The following is a 16,759-nucleotide window of genomic DNA, read 5'->3' as shown; positions in this document are numbered from 1 at the left end:
AAGGAGTCGGGCATGATGGCTCATGTCTGTAATCTCAACACTTTGGGAGGCTGAGGCAGGTGGATCACTTGAGGTCAGAAGTTTGAGATCAGCCTGGCCGACATGGTGAAACCACGTCTTTACTAAAAAATGCCAAAAAACACATTATCCAGCTGTGTGGTGGCACGTGCCTATAATCCCAGTTACTTGGGAGGCTGAGGCAGGAGAATCACTTGAACCCAGGAGGCAGAGGTTGCAGTGAGCCAAGATCGTGCCACTGCACTCCAGCAGCTTGGGTGACAGAGGAAGACTCCATCAAAACAAACAAACAAACAAACACACACACACACACACACACACACACACACACACACACACGAAGGAAACAGCAGAGATTCATACTCATTCCACCTCATTCCCACTTCTCACTATAGCCAGTTTACTCACTGCCACTTGTAATTGTGGAATCTTTACTTTTACCACCAGGGTTTACAGATTTTTAGTTCTTAGCATAAATAATTGTGCTTTCAAAAACCAAATACTAGTCCAAGACACAGAAAACACAATGTGAGAATTTTACTTCCTTTAAAAGGTCTCTAATAATCTGCGTAGCTGTCCTACTTCTGGCTTCGAGTAACAAAACTAGAAAGTTGGCAATTTTAAAATACTCTTGAAAGAAGAAAATACCTTCTTTTGAGCTAAATGGGAGCAGCAAAAAAATAAATAAAATTTATGTACTTCTTTTTAAAACAGAGAAACCACCTGAAAAGCAAGTGAGGGTATTCAACTGCCAAAAAATCAGATGATAAATATTTTAGCTCGATAGTCCAATTGTTTTGCTGATTCCTACAAAACACTTTCTGAATTCGAGTAAAAGGCCCATATCCAGATTGGGAGTCGACAGAATGTTGCCACTGGCATTACTGTCAGTGTTTGCTAAAGGTTCATGTTTGCATGTATTTGCCCATCAGCCCTGGCAGCTTCCTGGGAAGACTGCCTTCAGAGCTAGTCCTCCAATCATCATAAACTGGTTTTATATGCACACTTGAAAGAATTCAGGACTCACCAGAAGCTCTGAGAAATGAAGAGGAACGATCCATTAACATATTTTATTCTACTCAGAAGGCAGCATATCGCAGTTCCGTATTTTAACAGGAAAATGATTTGAAGTAAGGGATTGTATCTAATCTTTACCATGCACCCCCAGTGCAGTACAGGCCTGTTTGCCCTCCAGCTGCTGAATCAATACGTACTGACTAACTTTAAATATTTTATTTAGACTGCAAGTTCATCTATCAATACCAACAGGTTTCAAAGTCAGGAACCATTAAAATAATTTTTAGTCAGCTGTCTAACAATAACAACAAAAAAAATCAGAAAAATCTCTCAGCTACAGAGGTACAGCTGTGCCCTTTTAATATCCAGAGGAAAACATATACAGAATTGACAAGGAGCTCTTCCCACCTAAATACCTTTCAGTGCTAATGCAATAGAACAAATCAAATGGACTATTACGTAGCAGAGACTTTTGTTTTATTACATTTGTTATAAAGGAAATTTCCACCCTAAATATTAACCAAATAGACTACATCCATGGTGAAACATTTCATGTGTAACATTATTCTTTCATTTCTCCCCAGGAAAGCGGGTTGACCCAGAAGGAAGAACGGAGAGAGAAAAAACAGGGAGGCACAAAGAGAAAAAAGGAAGAAAAGAGAAGGGAATTGAAAATGACGAGGGTGAGCAAAACAGTTTACAAGTGAACATCTGGTACTGACAGGAGGAACTGAACACAGTCTGTACGGTCACGCTGAAGTCTAGGAGGATGGCACTTTGAAAAAAGGGAGGGAAGAAGTGGCAGCAGGAGGCGGGAGGAGGGAAAGAACAGAAGAGGTCAGGGGTGGGGAGTAACTAACTAACCAAAGTATGGTTCCCGGATGCTTACGTATTTAGTCATTATTTGCTCTATTCTCCCAAAGGCAAAAATGTCACCAGCTTAGTTTAAAATTTCCCTAAATAAGGTCAGACTAGGTTACTACCAGATTTTATCATCAAAACAGATTCCAGCCTACGCATCCAATTCAGGAGTCTCATTCAGAGCCGTGACAGTCCAATATGGTTTGGTTGTAATCCCTGAGGCGGGGGCTGGGCCAAGGATGTGGAATAACTCAGCTTTCAAGTCCTGATAACTATGGTACAAACACAAGTGATTATTTCAATTTTCTCTGCAGATTATTTTTTCAGGGCAACCCAATAAACCCAATAATGCCCAGATTTACTAGAAATTTTTTTATTCATTTCCCCATGCACCAGAAAGTAAGCTAATAACATCCCGCCGAGAGTGCTGTCAGGCTAAATCCCTGCACTGCTGAATGCACTGCCGGGATAAATCTCCCTTCACTTTCCATTCCACCATCCACTTTAGGGCAAGGCCCTGGGGACTGCTCCAGATTACCCCTCTGCACGCAGTGTCACAGGCACAAGCCCGAGTGGTCCAATCAGTGCCAAGAAAAGAACAAACTAAAAAAGATTAATTCACAGATGTTCATGCATTTCACATACACTGTGCCCCATGGCCCGTTGCTAGGGCAACAGGAGACCACCAGTGCGCGCTTTATTGGCTTTATGAAGTGCGTCTCGGGGACTATAGTCCGAGAAACGCTGCATAATAATAGTGTGGCTTTTCTGAAGCCTTGTTTTGTGTTTATCCACATTTAACCTTCTGAGTATTATAAAGAGCACCCTTATGCATAGCTTTCAAGCATGCCTCCCTTCCCCCCAAAACTGCCACAACTTTCTATCTAGTAACATTAAATTGCATCTCTTAGGGGTCCATTTTGGGAAGACCCATGTTTATATTGCTCAACCAGTTCCGTGACAAAAAAAAAATCTACAACCATTTAAAGATCACTACTATATTAGTGCAGCTAACCATATCAACCACTCAAAACCGAATACATACATGCCTTGTTTTCTATGAAACCAGGGGAACCTTGCTTTTGAGTATCAGGAGTCAGTGTTAGCCAGAAGGAACGTAGAAGCAGCAAGCCTCATCAGAGTCTGTCAGAGACGCAGCATGATCCAACAGAACTCTCTGCAGCAGTGGGAAGGTTCTGTATCTCTGCCGTTTTGGCAGTTTCCACGTGTGGCTACTAAGGACTCGGTATGTGGCTAATGCAACTGGGAAAATGGATTTAAAAATTCCATTTCATTTTAACTAATTTAAATAGCTTCATGTGACTAGTAGCTACACCATATTGGACAGGGCAGCCTCAAAGGCTTACCAGACAATTATGGATGTTTTTAAAAGTTCCTAAAAAGCTGTCCCTTCAAGCTGTTAGTTTCTGCTTAATTCATAAAAAATATAACTTCAAGTTAATGCACACAGAATGGTCTTCATGATTGCCGCTGCTGCTAGCTGTGCCAGTTCAAATCAGCCAGAGTCTTTGTGAAAAAGGCCAAGGGAACAAGGCTAACTTTCTCCTCCTTCTCCACCCCCACCCCCACCCAGGTTGGGAGGTTAAAATCACAAATGTCACAACTCTCAGAGCAGTAGCACAGATCAAGTGTTAATCTAAAGGGAAGGGGTGGGTGAGGGGAGAACACAGGCTTGTGGGGCGAGGGAGGATCTGGAATGAAGAGGAGAAAAATAAAGCCAGTGAATAGATCAATAGAAGCAACAGCTTACATTCAGATTCACAGGAGAAAGAACACACGGAGACAATCATTTCCTGGGAAAAGCTCAAGCCTAATGAGAATTTACTCTGCTCCTTTATGCGACAACCAGCCCTTTTGTGGCACGGGCTTCCTGACTGACAGGAACCCGGGGCCCCTTAATAGGATTTCCATATTATTTCCAACACCTGCCCAGAAGTTATTTGTTTACATTGAAGGAGGCAAGATTCTCAAATCAGACATCTGCTTCTAGTTCAGGCATATCTTAGGAAACCATCTAGAAAGCAGCTTTGTTACCATGGTGACATTTTTATTTTCCTCCTTTAGTTGGCTCAAAACATTAGCATTTCCAATTTTATTTTGTTGTTCAAAAGGCCAAATGTCGCTCACGAAAACAGAAGTTTAAAAAACGGTAAGTGAATAGAATTCTCAAAATTCTCCAGAATAATTAAAATGACCATAACAAGCAATAAATAAAAAGGAGATCTTATTATATAAGCCTACTGGCTTCTCTCACTGGGTGGCATCACTAACTTGTTTACCTCCCCTCCCCCAGCCCTCTTCTCAAATTTGAAGTCAGCATCTTGAAAAGTAGCAATTTAAAAAAGAAGATTCAAGAATCCTTCAGGATATGACACAATTAAATAATGAGTCCATTTCCATGAAAAAGAATTCCTCATGCTCACCCTTATCACCATATCTTAGAAAGTTCACTTACGACAAGAATACTTAAGACATTTTAACTTCCACCTTACTGCCTGCATTTCTGTAAAGGCGGAGGGAGGTGAGGGAAAGTGTAAGCTTTTCACGAACATTTAGTGGTTGCAGAGGGGATGGAATATTAAACAGTGTGAGGGAAGAAAGGTGGACAGCACGTGAGGGATTACATGTATGTGTGTGTTGTTCTCCAGTTTCTAGTGAAGTAAAACTAGAGGCAAAACTGAACCCAGGGGTTGGGAGGAGGGGGGTACTTTTTTTTTTTTTTTTTTTTCTGAGACGGAGTCTCGCTCTTTCCCCCAGGCTGGAGTGCTGTGGCGGGGTCTCAGCTCACTGCAAGCTCCGCCTCCCGGGTTCACGCCATTCTCCTGCCTCAGCCTCCCGGGTAGCTGGGACTACAGGCGTCGCCACCTCGCCCGGCTAGTTTTTTGTAGTTTTAGTAGAGACGGGGTTTCACCGTGTTAGCCAGGATGGTCTCGATCTCCTGACCTCGTGATCCGCCCGTCTCGGCCTCCCAAAGTGCTGGGATTACAGGCTTGAGCCACCGCGCCCGGCCAGGAGGGGGGTACTTAACCACCAATTGCAACTATCACAAATAAGCGAATTTCTTACATTACAATACTAGTACGCTCAGCTTAAAATGTTTTAAAGCAGTATAATTTATCACATACAAAATAACTGGATTGGTTCTAAATAATGAATAATCTGATAAAGTTAAAGTAATATGACTTATTTTATTCAATATTTAGATTCAAAGAAAAACAACTAAGTATTCAATTCTAACATTTCAAGTTTTGATTTGCCAAGTCTAAGCAGCATGACTGAGTTTTGAAATAACTGTATTATCTTCATTTAACAGCAACCTTATTCAAAAGAATCAAAAACTCTTTCAGAAAGTACTACTCAGCCCCTCAGCAAACTTCCTTTCTATTACTCTTTCGTGAAGACTGAATTCTCTTCAACGCTTTCACAAGGCAGTTGCCATGGCAGTAATCAGATATGACTCTCTAAGTCCAAAATTACAGCCCTTAGTAGTGGTGGCTCCCAAGCGTGGAGAGTCTTTTAACCCAGAAGATAGCTGAGCTACTTCAAATCACCATAGAACAAAATACGTAAGTTGGACAGAGGAAAGTGTTGCAGAAATAATTCAAGAAAGCAAGAAGTAAGAGTATTAAACTACCCCATGAGTGATTTTATAATTTTTCCAGAGGGGGGTTAGTGTTACTGTAAGAATACAAAAAAAGATGGTGAATAATTCTTTTGAATAATTCCCTTGGAAGAATTATCTACATTTTGAGAAACAAATGTTTTGAAATTCAAGTGCCAACTATAAACACTTAAATCTTAGGCCCCTCTAAAGTTTTAAAATGTTAACTATAAACGTTATAATATTTTGCAAGAGATGAAATTCATCCTAATTAAGAAAATTAGAAATTAAACATCAGTATGAAAATGTCTAATAACTAAGACGGTTGGTTTATGGAGGGAAAGGATTAAACCATTTTGCCAAATCAGCTGGAGAAAGCCAACCTGCCAAACAGCCCGCCCCTGTTAATTAATATTTGTTCTGCTTCAGCAATCAGTGGAGGAGGGTGCTGCTTTTAAAACAAGCCTGTCTCCCCGAGTCACATCATTAATCCATTTATGCTCACCACCTGAGGACCAGCTATGCCCTAAAGATATTTATTCATCTGTTTGACAAACAAACAATTACCACACATTTTCTAGAATTAGGACACCTGTTACATTTCATGCAGTTTACATGCCTAGAGGCAGGTATCAATTAATACTGAACAAATTACTGCATCATAGATTCATAGAACAAAACTTCTTAATTGTTCCTTGATAACTGTAAATAGTAAAATACATGGTAGAAATAAATACCTAAAAGTATTGTAAACAAATAATTGAAAAGCAATAGCAATGCTAAAACACTTAATTTCAAATTACCATCTTATTTTGGGAAATTGAAAGAGTTATAACATTACATGTTTGAAAGGCATACTTCATCACCCTACCACCCAACCCCTCAAATGATTTCCTCAACTTCTAACCATTGTGTCTACTTGGCTAATCATATGGCCAACTTTATTGCTGAAACATAACCTATGGTATAAGATTTTTATTTCAAAATTTGTTTCTAGGACAGGCCTAAATAAACAAATAAGAAAATAGCTACATTCCAAATACTTGGAAGAATGCTTTGAGTTACAGCCTTGAGATCCATGGAGGTTAAGTGACTTGTCCAGTGATACTCAGCTTACCTAGTGGGAGAGAGGATTGTTGAAGCACCTGTCATAGACTTCTTACAGAATGGCTCATATTCTAAATGTTTCAGTGTGCTTCCTTGTGGTGTCAAGAATACTTCATGGTGAATTACACCAGGAAAAGCCTTTTCCTTATCATGGGAGAATGGGATAGGAGAATGAAGTCTAGGTTTGCCTGCATACACTGGTGATGAACAATGAAATGGATTTTACCAATAATCAAGTGAGTAAGATATCTAGAAATATATGCTGACCATAAAAACGTAGAGTTCTATTTCTGTTCTTTAACCTTGAAACACAGGCTATGATGTATTTGAAATACAAATCCACTGTCTAGATAAGTATTGCTCAAGATAGGCTTTTAAAACATATTTTAAAATATGATTTTAAAATATATTAAGTACTTCTATTTCCTTACTGATTCCCCATGCCCTAACTAAGTAAAGTTCTCTTCCCCTAAAGTTTTAGCTTCTTGAGGGGAAGAATCTTAATCTGCTTTGTGGAATTGTATAAGAGGACAAATCGAAGATTAGTATGAGAGGGAAATTATGAGTTAGGGAGCAGCAAAAAACAAAAAATTTTTTAAGGAGAAAGACTTAAACAGACCTAACAGAGATCACAACAAAATAAAATGAATCCTATTCGAATCTCATTTCAAGTAAACCAATTATTTGAAATAATCAAAGAAGTTGGATTATAAGCTGGGTATTAGAAGATATCAAAGAATTATTTTACTAAGTGATTAAAGGCATTATGGTTATCTTTTTAAAAAGGGCCCACTATTTAGATAATGTGTTCATTTTGCATATTGAAGTACACAGGAGCAAAATGAGCATATAAATACTTCAGCAAAGAAAAAGAACAGAAATATGGCTACATATTGATAGCTCTTGTACCTAGTTGCTGGGTGTATGGGGGAGTTATTTATACTTTGTAGTGTGTTTCAGATTTTTAATAACTTAGAATGAAACTGGGTCACCCAAAGAGCTTTCCTTTGAGGACGGCACTGGCTATGTGACCTTTGACAGGCCTTCACACTTCTAAACCTTTCCTCATGTATGAAATAACGGTAAGCATAACACCTACCTTCACCGGCAAAATCTAACCTATGAGCTATACATTCAGTGGGGGTTGCTCAGAGGAGAGCAGCAGGATTGAGTGGACACTGTGGACCCACCTTATTTTTCCCTAAGGTTAGAGTGGATATGCTGAAGTGCTGCAGCCCTCAATTAGACAACTTCTCTTCTCAGATTACTGATTACGGAGGGGAAAATAGAAGATACCAAAAGTCCATGATTGTTTTGTTTGCTTAAACACTCTTTAGTGTTTTGTGGATTTCACTGATTCCCCCCTTTTTAATCTAGCTTTCTGTTATTTTATGCCTTTGCCTTTTTATAATACGTACATCTAAAGTCTGGGGTAATACAAATTTATCCCACCAAGTTATCTCCCAAACAGTAATACTCCTACTTAAAGGGGTGTATGAAGTAATCATTCTGTTAATTCAGGCTAAAAACCCACATTTACCGGTAACACCCAATTAATGAGGCAAAAGTGCTTTCTTGGCCTGAATCATGCCTTTCAATTTCAACATAAAAACAACCTTATTCTAATTTTCCGCTGATAAACCTTTATTGTCAACAGAATAACTGGGGGATAGAAAAAAGCAATGTATGATGTTTTAGTCATCTATGCCCCAAAATATAGATGCAGAAGAATAAAAAGGCATTGCCTTAAACACAAATAATGAGTGAATCATTATAAAAACCTTTAAACAAAATCAAGGAATTTGCACAGGAAAAAAACAGCGTATATACCCACAGAAAAGCACTTAGCTAAAAAATAATTATATGTAAATTTAAAAAATAAAGTGCACCATCCATACTCATTATGCCAACAAAAATTACAAAAACTATAAAGTTCCATATTGGCGGACTGTGTGGAAACATACTCAAACACTGCATTTGGCATTTTAAATTAGTACAGAGTTTTAGGAGATCAATTTGGCACTGCACAAGTCACTAAAAATGATCATACTCTTTGACGATGCATCCAGCACTCTGGGCTTGAAGACATTCCAATGAAATAACAAAAATAAAAACAACACCACTCAAAGGGGAAAAAAACGTTTGTACTGGGTAAGCATAGGCACAGAGGAAAAAGGTACTTCTGCTATATTTTACAGATAAAAAAGGCAAATCCCTCATAGATGTGACTTGAGAAGGTTATTGCACTCAGGATAAAACACAGGAGAAGCAGGCAGATACATAAAAAGGACTTACAAAGTAATACAGAATGCACAATAATAGCACCTTGCTTGAGGCCACGCAGCTAATCAGCATTTGGTGATAGTGAATTTTGCTACTTACATGTAAGCTGGTCTTGATTTTGGTGCCTACTTTTTGCTACCTGATATTGGAATTATGTAAACATTTGGGAACGGAGTGGGAAATAAGACAATTTCTGAACCTCAGATTCTTACCAAGTTTTAGGCAATTTGGGCCTTCACAGCTCTGAATCACTACCCTCATTTCAGTCACTCAGAAAAAAACTGGAGAGTGCTATGAGGAACCTAATGACTCACGGCAGCTGACTCCTCTTAATGAACTGGAACCTCCATCAAGCAGGAAGCTCCTGGCAGCACGTGGGAACGTCCCCTCTGACACCATTTTAGAGCCCATCACTTTTACCCCTCAGCCCTAAATGAGAAGGGGTGGGCAATGGAAGATTCCATCACCTCAGAAAACACTTCCTTAGTGTCACTTATGCCTTTTCTAGGGATGAGAGAAATGGTTCTCCATACTCCATAAGATGGTGAGAACACTCCCACTTAACCTACTTTGGATTCCTTTTGGAGAGAGAAATTTGGGATTTCTGCCCTACCATTAAGGGTAAGAGTGGATCACAGTCTGTGTTTCTTGCCATTTTCAGGCCTCAACTGTGGGACTTACTGTTGGGCACATGGAGTCACTAGACAGCCAAGTGACAAGCAAGGAAGGCTGCAGGTGCCATGGTTCCTGACTTCAACAGCCTTACAATACACACTGTTCTAGTTTCTCATCACCAGGGAAATTGATTCTTGGGCTCCTACAGTGCTTTCTCCTTTAGATCCATATTTACATTCTCCACCTTTGTTGAAAAACTTCAGATACAGGTCTGCAAATAACAGGCTTAGGAATGAACTTGGCTACAGGAGCTACAGAAAAAGAGATCAATAAAGCCAACCGCGTGCAATTTGGTGGCCGCAGAACTTCCCAGAAGAGAAAGACAAAGGAGAAAAAAGGCCCAATATGTTAACAAGTGAATTTCTTTCATGTTACTTGGCATCTAAAGGTAAAGTACCTTAATTACTTAAATCTTTACAGTAATTTTAAATTTATAGTTTATAAGCTATTCTGAAATCTGCCCTGTTTAACAATCTGTAACATCAAGAAAACATTTTAAAGTGTCTCTCACAATTAAACCCATCTACAACCTTGTATAAATCAAAATTTTGCTACCATATCAAAATGTTCCACTGGGGCTGTCTAAGATTGCCCACATCCTCATTACATGCAACACTAATTACTACCAGCAGATTCAGAATTTTCTGCACATTAGAGGCTTTTAGAGGAGCTATAAAAAATTTCAGGCACCATTAATTTAAATTTGTATTGAAATTTCCTTTTGACAGATGGCCAAAAATTACTTATTATTTAGAGTACCAGAGCTGCCTGTTTGCACATTAGAAGAGGAAAGGGAAAAATTAAAAGCAAGAAGGAAATTTATGTCACGTTCATTACCTGTTAAATGTTAAGGAGCATTATCTTGCATAAATAAATTATTTCATATGAGCTCGACTCCAGCTGCAGGCAACTGGCACGCTCTGGCTGATAAAAACCATCTAGAGTCACACAGCAGACAATCATAAAAAGCCCCCTCTTAACCAGGAACCACTTATGGGAGGGCGATCGATGGAACAAGCAACTAAAACTGCTTCTCTGAGCATCACAGAACACATTCAGAAAAATAAGCAAACTATCTCACCTTGTAGAACTATAGTACAGCCCCAGACCTGACGTAATACAACTTCAAATTTGAGAATGGTACCCAACCAAAACACCTATTTATAGATGCCATCCCATAATAAATCAAGGCAAAATCATCAGTTTTTCTTGTTTTTCCCTGGCTTCTAGCTATACAGATACTCATTTCCAGGCTCACCCTGAATGATTATAGATGATTTCAAAACACACCCTTACTCTTGCACGAGGGAATAAGAAAATGTAATTGACACAAAAGTGTGCACTGAAGTATAAATATTTTCACAGTCTTCTGGGAGTGGAGGCTTTTGTTTAGTTCACTGGACTGCCTAAAGGTATATATTTATAATAAGAAGGTAGGGAATGTTTATATTATGACCTCAGAATAACTAGACAGGCTTTCAAAGGCTGGTATCAGTTAATCCTAGTCACTGCATTTACTTACTACTTCCTAAGTACACATGTGTGAAACACTTAATATACTTTGATTAAGAATGCTTTTTTAATCTAGGTACTGATATGTATATGATACAACAAAATACACAACTGCAAATGCATAATTAAATAATTCAATGTGTTCAGTTCTAATTGTAAATGTTGACATTTATATGGAAGTGCAGATGCCCTTTCAAATTACAAAGATTCTTGAAGGGTAAAACAGGCTCAAGTTTTATTTTCCATTACTTAAGGGCACTGAAAAAAAAAATTCCTTTTCACTGTAAAATGACAAAGAGTAAAAAGGCATTCAGTGCTAGCACAGTGGTTTTGGGAGAAAATTTTAGCATTCATATACGTAGCTCCATTAAAAACTGCAAGATATAACTACCTACACTCCAAAACATTCAACTGATATAAGAGATAAAGAAACAGACAGCATTTGTACCTTGGCCAATGGTTGAGAACTGTCCTTTCCTTCTAACCAATAAGTAACACAATGGCATATGTAATACAACTATGCATATAATACAATGGTGTATGTACGTATGTATGTGTGTGTTTATTTTTTGAGACAGAGTCTCACTCTGTCGCCAGGCTGGAGTGCAGTGGCGCTATCTCGGCTCACTGCAACCTCCGCCTCCCGGATTCAAGCTATTCCCCTGCCTCAGACTCTTGAGTAGCTGGGACTACAGGCACAAGCTANTTGTACCTTGGCCAATGGTTGAGAACTGTCCTTTCCTTCTAACCAATAAGTAACACAATGGCATATGTAATACAACTATGCATATAATACAATGGTGTATGTACGTATGTATGTGTGTGTTTATTTTTTGAGACAGAGTCTCACTCTGTCGCCAGGCTGGAGTGCAGTGGCGCTATCTCGGCTCACTGCAACCTCCGCCTCCCGGATTCAAGCTATTCCCCTGCCTCAGACTCTTGAGTAGCTGGGACTACAGGCACAAGCTACCACGCCCAGCTAATTTTTGTATTTTTAGTAGAGACAGGGTTTCACCATGTTGGCCAGGATGGTCTCTATCTCTTGATCTTGCGATCCGCCTACCTCGGCCTCCCAAAGTGCTGGGATCACAGGCGTGAGCCACCGCGCCCAGCCTACAATGGTGTATTTATATTGTGTCTGGTTCGTAAGTGATCACATCAATTTTCATGCTTTACTCATTTCCTGCCATGGCAGTCTATTTTTCTTGTTTGCTTACTAAATAAATTCAGGTATCCTTAGCACATCCCATTCTGGAGGTATAGAAGCATATCCAAATCATTAGACCCTAAATACTTATCCTCTTTCCCTACAACTTGTCTATAAAGAGATACAAAAGGCAGATAAGACAGATGCAAAACCTAAAGAGAATTAACTTGTTATACCAGATATCATAATGTTAATTTAAAAGAAAAGTTGGTGAAAAAAAGTTACTTAAATTTAAAAGAGAAAATTATTTCCAGTGGTTAAGAAAAATAAAAAATGCACCATTCACTTAAACAAATGTTTTGATAAATTTTGTAAGTTGGAACTGTTTCCTCAAATGTGAAACTAATATGTATTTCCTTACAAATCAATTTATTTAATTCATTTCATTGCTATCTTACAGCCAAAGCCTAAGTGAAGAAAAGCAGTTTTTTGTTTTTTTTTTTTTTCACACAGCAAATAATAAAATGAGCAATGCAAGCCAGATCTTGCAATTCAACCTGGGTCAACAAATCTGATTCTGATAGAGAAATGGGACCTTAAAAACAAAACAAACCAAAAAAAAAACCACACACCTGAAAGTAATTTAAAAAATGCAGTTAACCACTACTAACCAGTGAAATCATTCTCTACATCTCAAAGAATTCTTTACTAGATTCATTCAAATCATTTACAGCTCTTTTAAGCCATTCCTCAGTCTAAATTTTGAGTCTTACCTTGATGGAGTCTCTGTCTATATGCAAAACAGCAGCAACACAAGAAGATAAAGTGGTGGGAAGAAGAAAAGAAAAGTACTAGTTAGTTTACATAAAATCATACTAATTTATCGAACTTGATCTCTGCTAAATAATACATTACACAGAGGTCAACTGTGTTGTAAAGGTAATTATTAATACTGCACAACCAAATTCATAAAGTACCAACCTACCTTTGATACAATTTCAGAAGAACCAAAGTTGGACATTCTTACTATCTGTGCTCCTTACAGACTTTTTCAAAGTGTTTAGAATCATGCATCAACTCTGTACCATAGCATTAAGATAACTGGATGACAAATTACAGTGTTTCTAATATCAGAGATGAACATTTATGCATATGAGATAAAAATCACTGACCTAATATTTTAATTCATAGTAAGGATGCTGAAACGGGGATATGAGCTTTTAATTATGAACCATACCCTTCGAGCCAATGAACCACCCGTGTGCTAAGTAAATTCCCAGAAAGGAATGCTGGGAGAGACTTTTCATCTGCATTTCTGTCATTAATAAAAATTATCAGTAAGCACCACAGAAAAACAACAGTCACATCACAATGTTTCTGCACCATCATCTACCTTAGTGGAGGAAGGAAATCAACCTAGAAGGAGCACAACTGGCCTTTAAATCAATTAATTGCATAAACAATTATGTTGGTCTTATAGGAAGAAATTAGTTAATTTCATGCTTCTAAACAGACTGGGTGAGAGAGACAGTTAAACCAACAGATTTCATTAATTTGGTCTGTACCTTCTTAATTACTAAGACTACTGAAATTATTTTCTTACCTGTGAGATTTTTACTGCTCTATATAGGCTCATTTGTTTATAAATAATAATTGATTTGGTCAAATATCAAGTGAGCATTTATCAGCAAGACATTCCCCAAAATAAATTCAGTCAAAACTAACTATTAATGCAACACGCTACTTCAAACAGAGCATCATGGGATTTCATTACTGATTTAGACCTGGGGAACATAGGAGGCAGCAAGAAATCAAAGGCAATAGCCAGAAACAGGCTCCTCTGCTTCTGGGGAGTACGTTAGCTCTTGCCAACCACTAGAATATCGTTTGGCAACTGGCTACTTGCAGTAATTAATTTACCTTCCAGTAGAAATCCATTGTTTAGTCACCGGTAAAACTAAATTCAGAGAGAATAAACAACAGCATCCAGAACCTACCCTCAGCAGCAGGTAGGTTATCTCAGATTGGCATCCCAAGACAGTCACTCACCTCTTTGGTGATCATTGTCATGGTGCTTCTTCTCATCTTTAATTGGAAGATGGGACTGACCTCCTAGAGCACTGGAGAGGGCCAGAAGCCCAGCACTGCTACCGATGGGTGGAATGGCAGGGGGCTGGAGCCCTGAAGGGTGTGGAGTCAGAGGTACGGGTAGACCATGTCCATGTGATAAATGCTGGGCCTGGAGTTGTTGCTGCTGTGAAAAATTAAACACAGATATTGAATTTGCCCCCTATATCCAACCCCTGCCCCAACAGAAACAGAAAGGAGGCACAAATAGGCAGTAAAAAAGCCAACACCTATGCAAGATTTATCATTAACATATCTATTTTTAAAAGGCGGAAGGGGCAAAGGAGCTATATAGTCAATAAATGCTACCTTTCTTATACTTGGAGGTTTTGCACATGCAAAATCAGTAATAATTAAGTGAAATTATGTAAGTAACTTTCAATAGTTGATATTCAAACATATTTAACAAACCTCATAAAAGGCTTTTTTAATCTCAAAAAAAATAAAATAAGGCCTCACGATCATACATTTCTAATCAAAACATATACGTGAGTAACTGTTAAAGCAGTTATGTTGAACAAAAAAAGCTGAAAATTGAGAAAATTAGTGTTAAACAGTTCTCCCAGAACCACTGCACAGCATGCAGGGAGAGTTAATTTGAAAGAGAAAACCTGAATTAACAACCCAGAAAAGGAAACTGGTTGCAGCCACCGTTTTAAGCCCTTTAAGTGTCCTCAGCGGTACTTGAGCAAATTACTAAAGAAAATCTAATGTAGCAAGGCTTGGGTCCTCCTGTAGGCTTGCTCAATAATGCTGAAATAATTGGGCACTCTGTGCACGTTTAGTGATGCTCGAATGAAAAGCTAGAGGCCTGCCCTTGTACTCTTCTCTAGCGGCCGACTCTGTGTTGTGACAGGTTTATTTGAGTGGGACTGTGATGCATGCACCAGTAACTGCGCTGACAAGAGTTTAAAGTCATTTTTACCAGCACACTGGCAACACATAGAGAAAGCCCTCAAGAGGCTGGAATGGGTGTGCTTGACCTCAGCCGAGGCTACATCAAACTCTGCTACAGGAACTGCGGTGGGCAAGCCTTGTTGCCTCTTCTGAGTGGGAAGAGGAGGAGAGGAAGAGTTGGTGGTGAAGGAAGGACATTAACTGCATTCCTCAGTAGGAATCCCTTCAACTCAAACCCTGCTTAACAATACTGTATGACAACAAGTACTGAGTAATTCTCAGGTGAAATTTTGTAGTGACTGAATTTTAGTTATTGCCTTTAAAGAAATCACATTCCAGGCCTAACCTATGAGAGCCAAATAGTCCCTTCTGTAATTTTCTTTCCAAGCAAAATTTCACAAAATACCTAGAGATAGGGACAGGGATAGAGACAGAGAGAGAGAGAGAGATCACTCCACCAAGAAAAATCTTGAAATGCTTTTATTAATACCTCAGAGAAAAAAAGTGGACCTTTTTTTCTCCTCTGCAAATTAGGTTTATTTTCTTCCACTCCTGCATGTCTTCCTATGTTTGACCACAAAAGTCCATGTACAGTATTAACTAGCTCTCTTTTCTCTTACTGACCTGCACCTATGTTCTGGCTACATGCACTTAAAATATAGTCAATAGAATAAAGTATGAACACTTTGAAAAGTAAGTTTACAAGCAGAAAATGGAAAATGGGAGCCACATCTAGACACTCCACCAACCAAGCCCCACCCATGCTCCAAGTCCTGCCGAAGCTATTCTTAACTGGTTAGTTTTGAGATAAGGTGATTCTCTTCATTTAAGTGGCCAAAATCATGTTCATAATTCTTTACATACTGTTATTCAGTGGGGATCAAAAAGTATGCGCACACAATTATATTTCCTAACTCTGCAGAATTCTTTCTCCTCTAAATTCCCCTAATACACCATGTGTATGGTTTGGACACACAGTCACTTTCTACCTTAGATCAGAGGTCAATGGGCAGGCATTTATTAAGATCCTGCATGCTCGTCTTTCTTACCTCCCTTCTTAGACTCTAAGCACTATGAGTCTACATCTCACAAATCCTAGCTAACTGCAGACCCTGAAATATTCACACATTATCTTGATAGTATTAAAAACACATCTATTGCATTAGACAAAAAAAAAAAAAAAGCCTGGCGCAGTGGTTCACGCCTGTAATCCCAACAATTTAGGAACTGAGGCAGTCAGATCACTTGAGCCCAAGAGTTTGAGACCAGCCTGGGCAACACGGCAAAATCCTGTGTCTACTAAAAATATAAAAATTAGCAAGGCATGGTGGCACACACCTATAATCCCAGCTACTCAGGAGGCTGAGGTAGGAGGATCACCTGAACCAGGGAGGTCATGGCTGCAGTGAGACATGACAGTGAGCCATGATTGCACTACTGCATCCCTGCCTGTATGACAGAGTAAAACCCTGTCAGAAAGAAGAAAAAAAAAA

At 38.9% G+C, this 16,759-nt stretch overlaps 1 protein-coding gene across 9 annotated transcripts in view; it reads right to left on the bottom strand.

Moving 5' to 3' along the window:
* Positions 1-16,759, bottom strand: part of LOC108542653 (transducin-like enhancer protein 4) — a 159,590-nt gene that overhangs the window by 63,624 nt on the left and 79,207 nt on the right. For 6 of the 9 annotated variants that reach the window (XM_017892733.1, XM_017892740.1, XM_017892739.1 and 3 more), the window contains 2 exons: positions 14,292-14,496; positions 13,016-13,032 (listed from right to left, as the gene is read on the bottom strand). In XM_017892733.1, the coding sequence (XP_017748222.1) occupies positions 13,016-13,032; positions 14,292-14,496 (222 nt within the window). The remainder of the gene's footprint in view (positions 1-13,015; positions 13,033-14,291; positions 14,497-16,759) is intronic. The other 3 variants (XM_017892734.1, XM_017892741.1, XM_017892737.1) reach the window with 1 other exon arrangement.

This window comes from Rhinopithecus bieti, unplaced genomic scaffold (assembly GCF_001698545.2).
Source record: "Rhinopithecus bieti isolate Rb0 unplaced genomic scaffold, ASM169854v2 scaffold_19708, whole genome shotgun sequence".
NCBI classification, from domain to species: Eukaryota; Metazoa; Chordata; class Mammalia; order Primates; family Cercopithecidae; genus Rhinopithecus; species Rhinopithecus bieti.
This window is presented reverse-complemented; position numbering and strand designations above follow the sequence as displayed.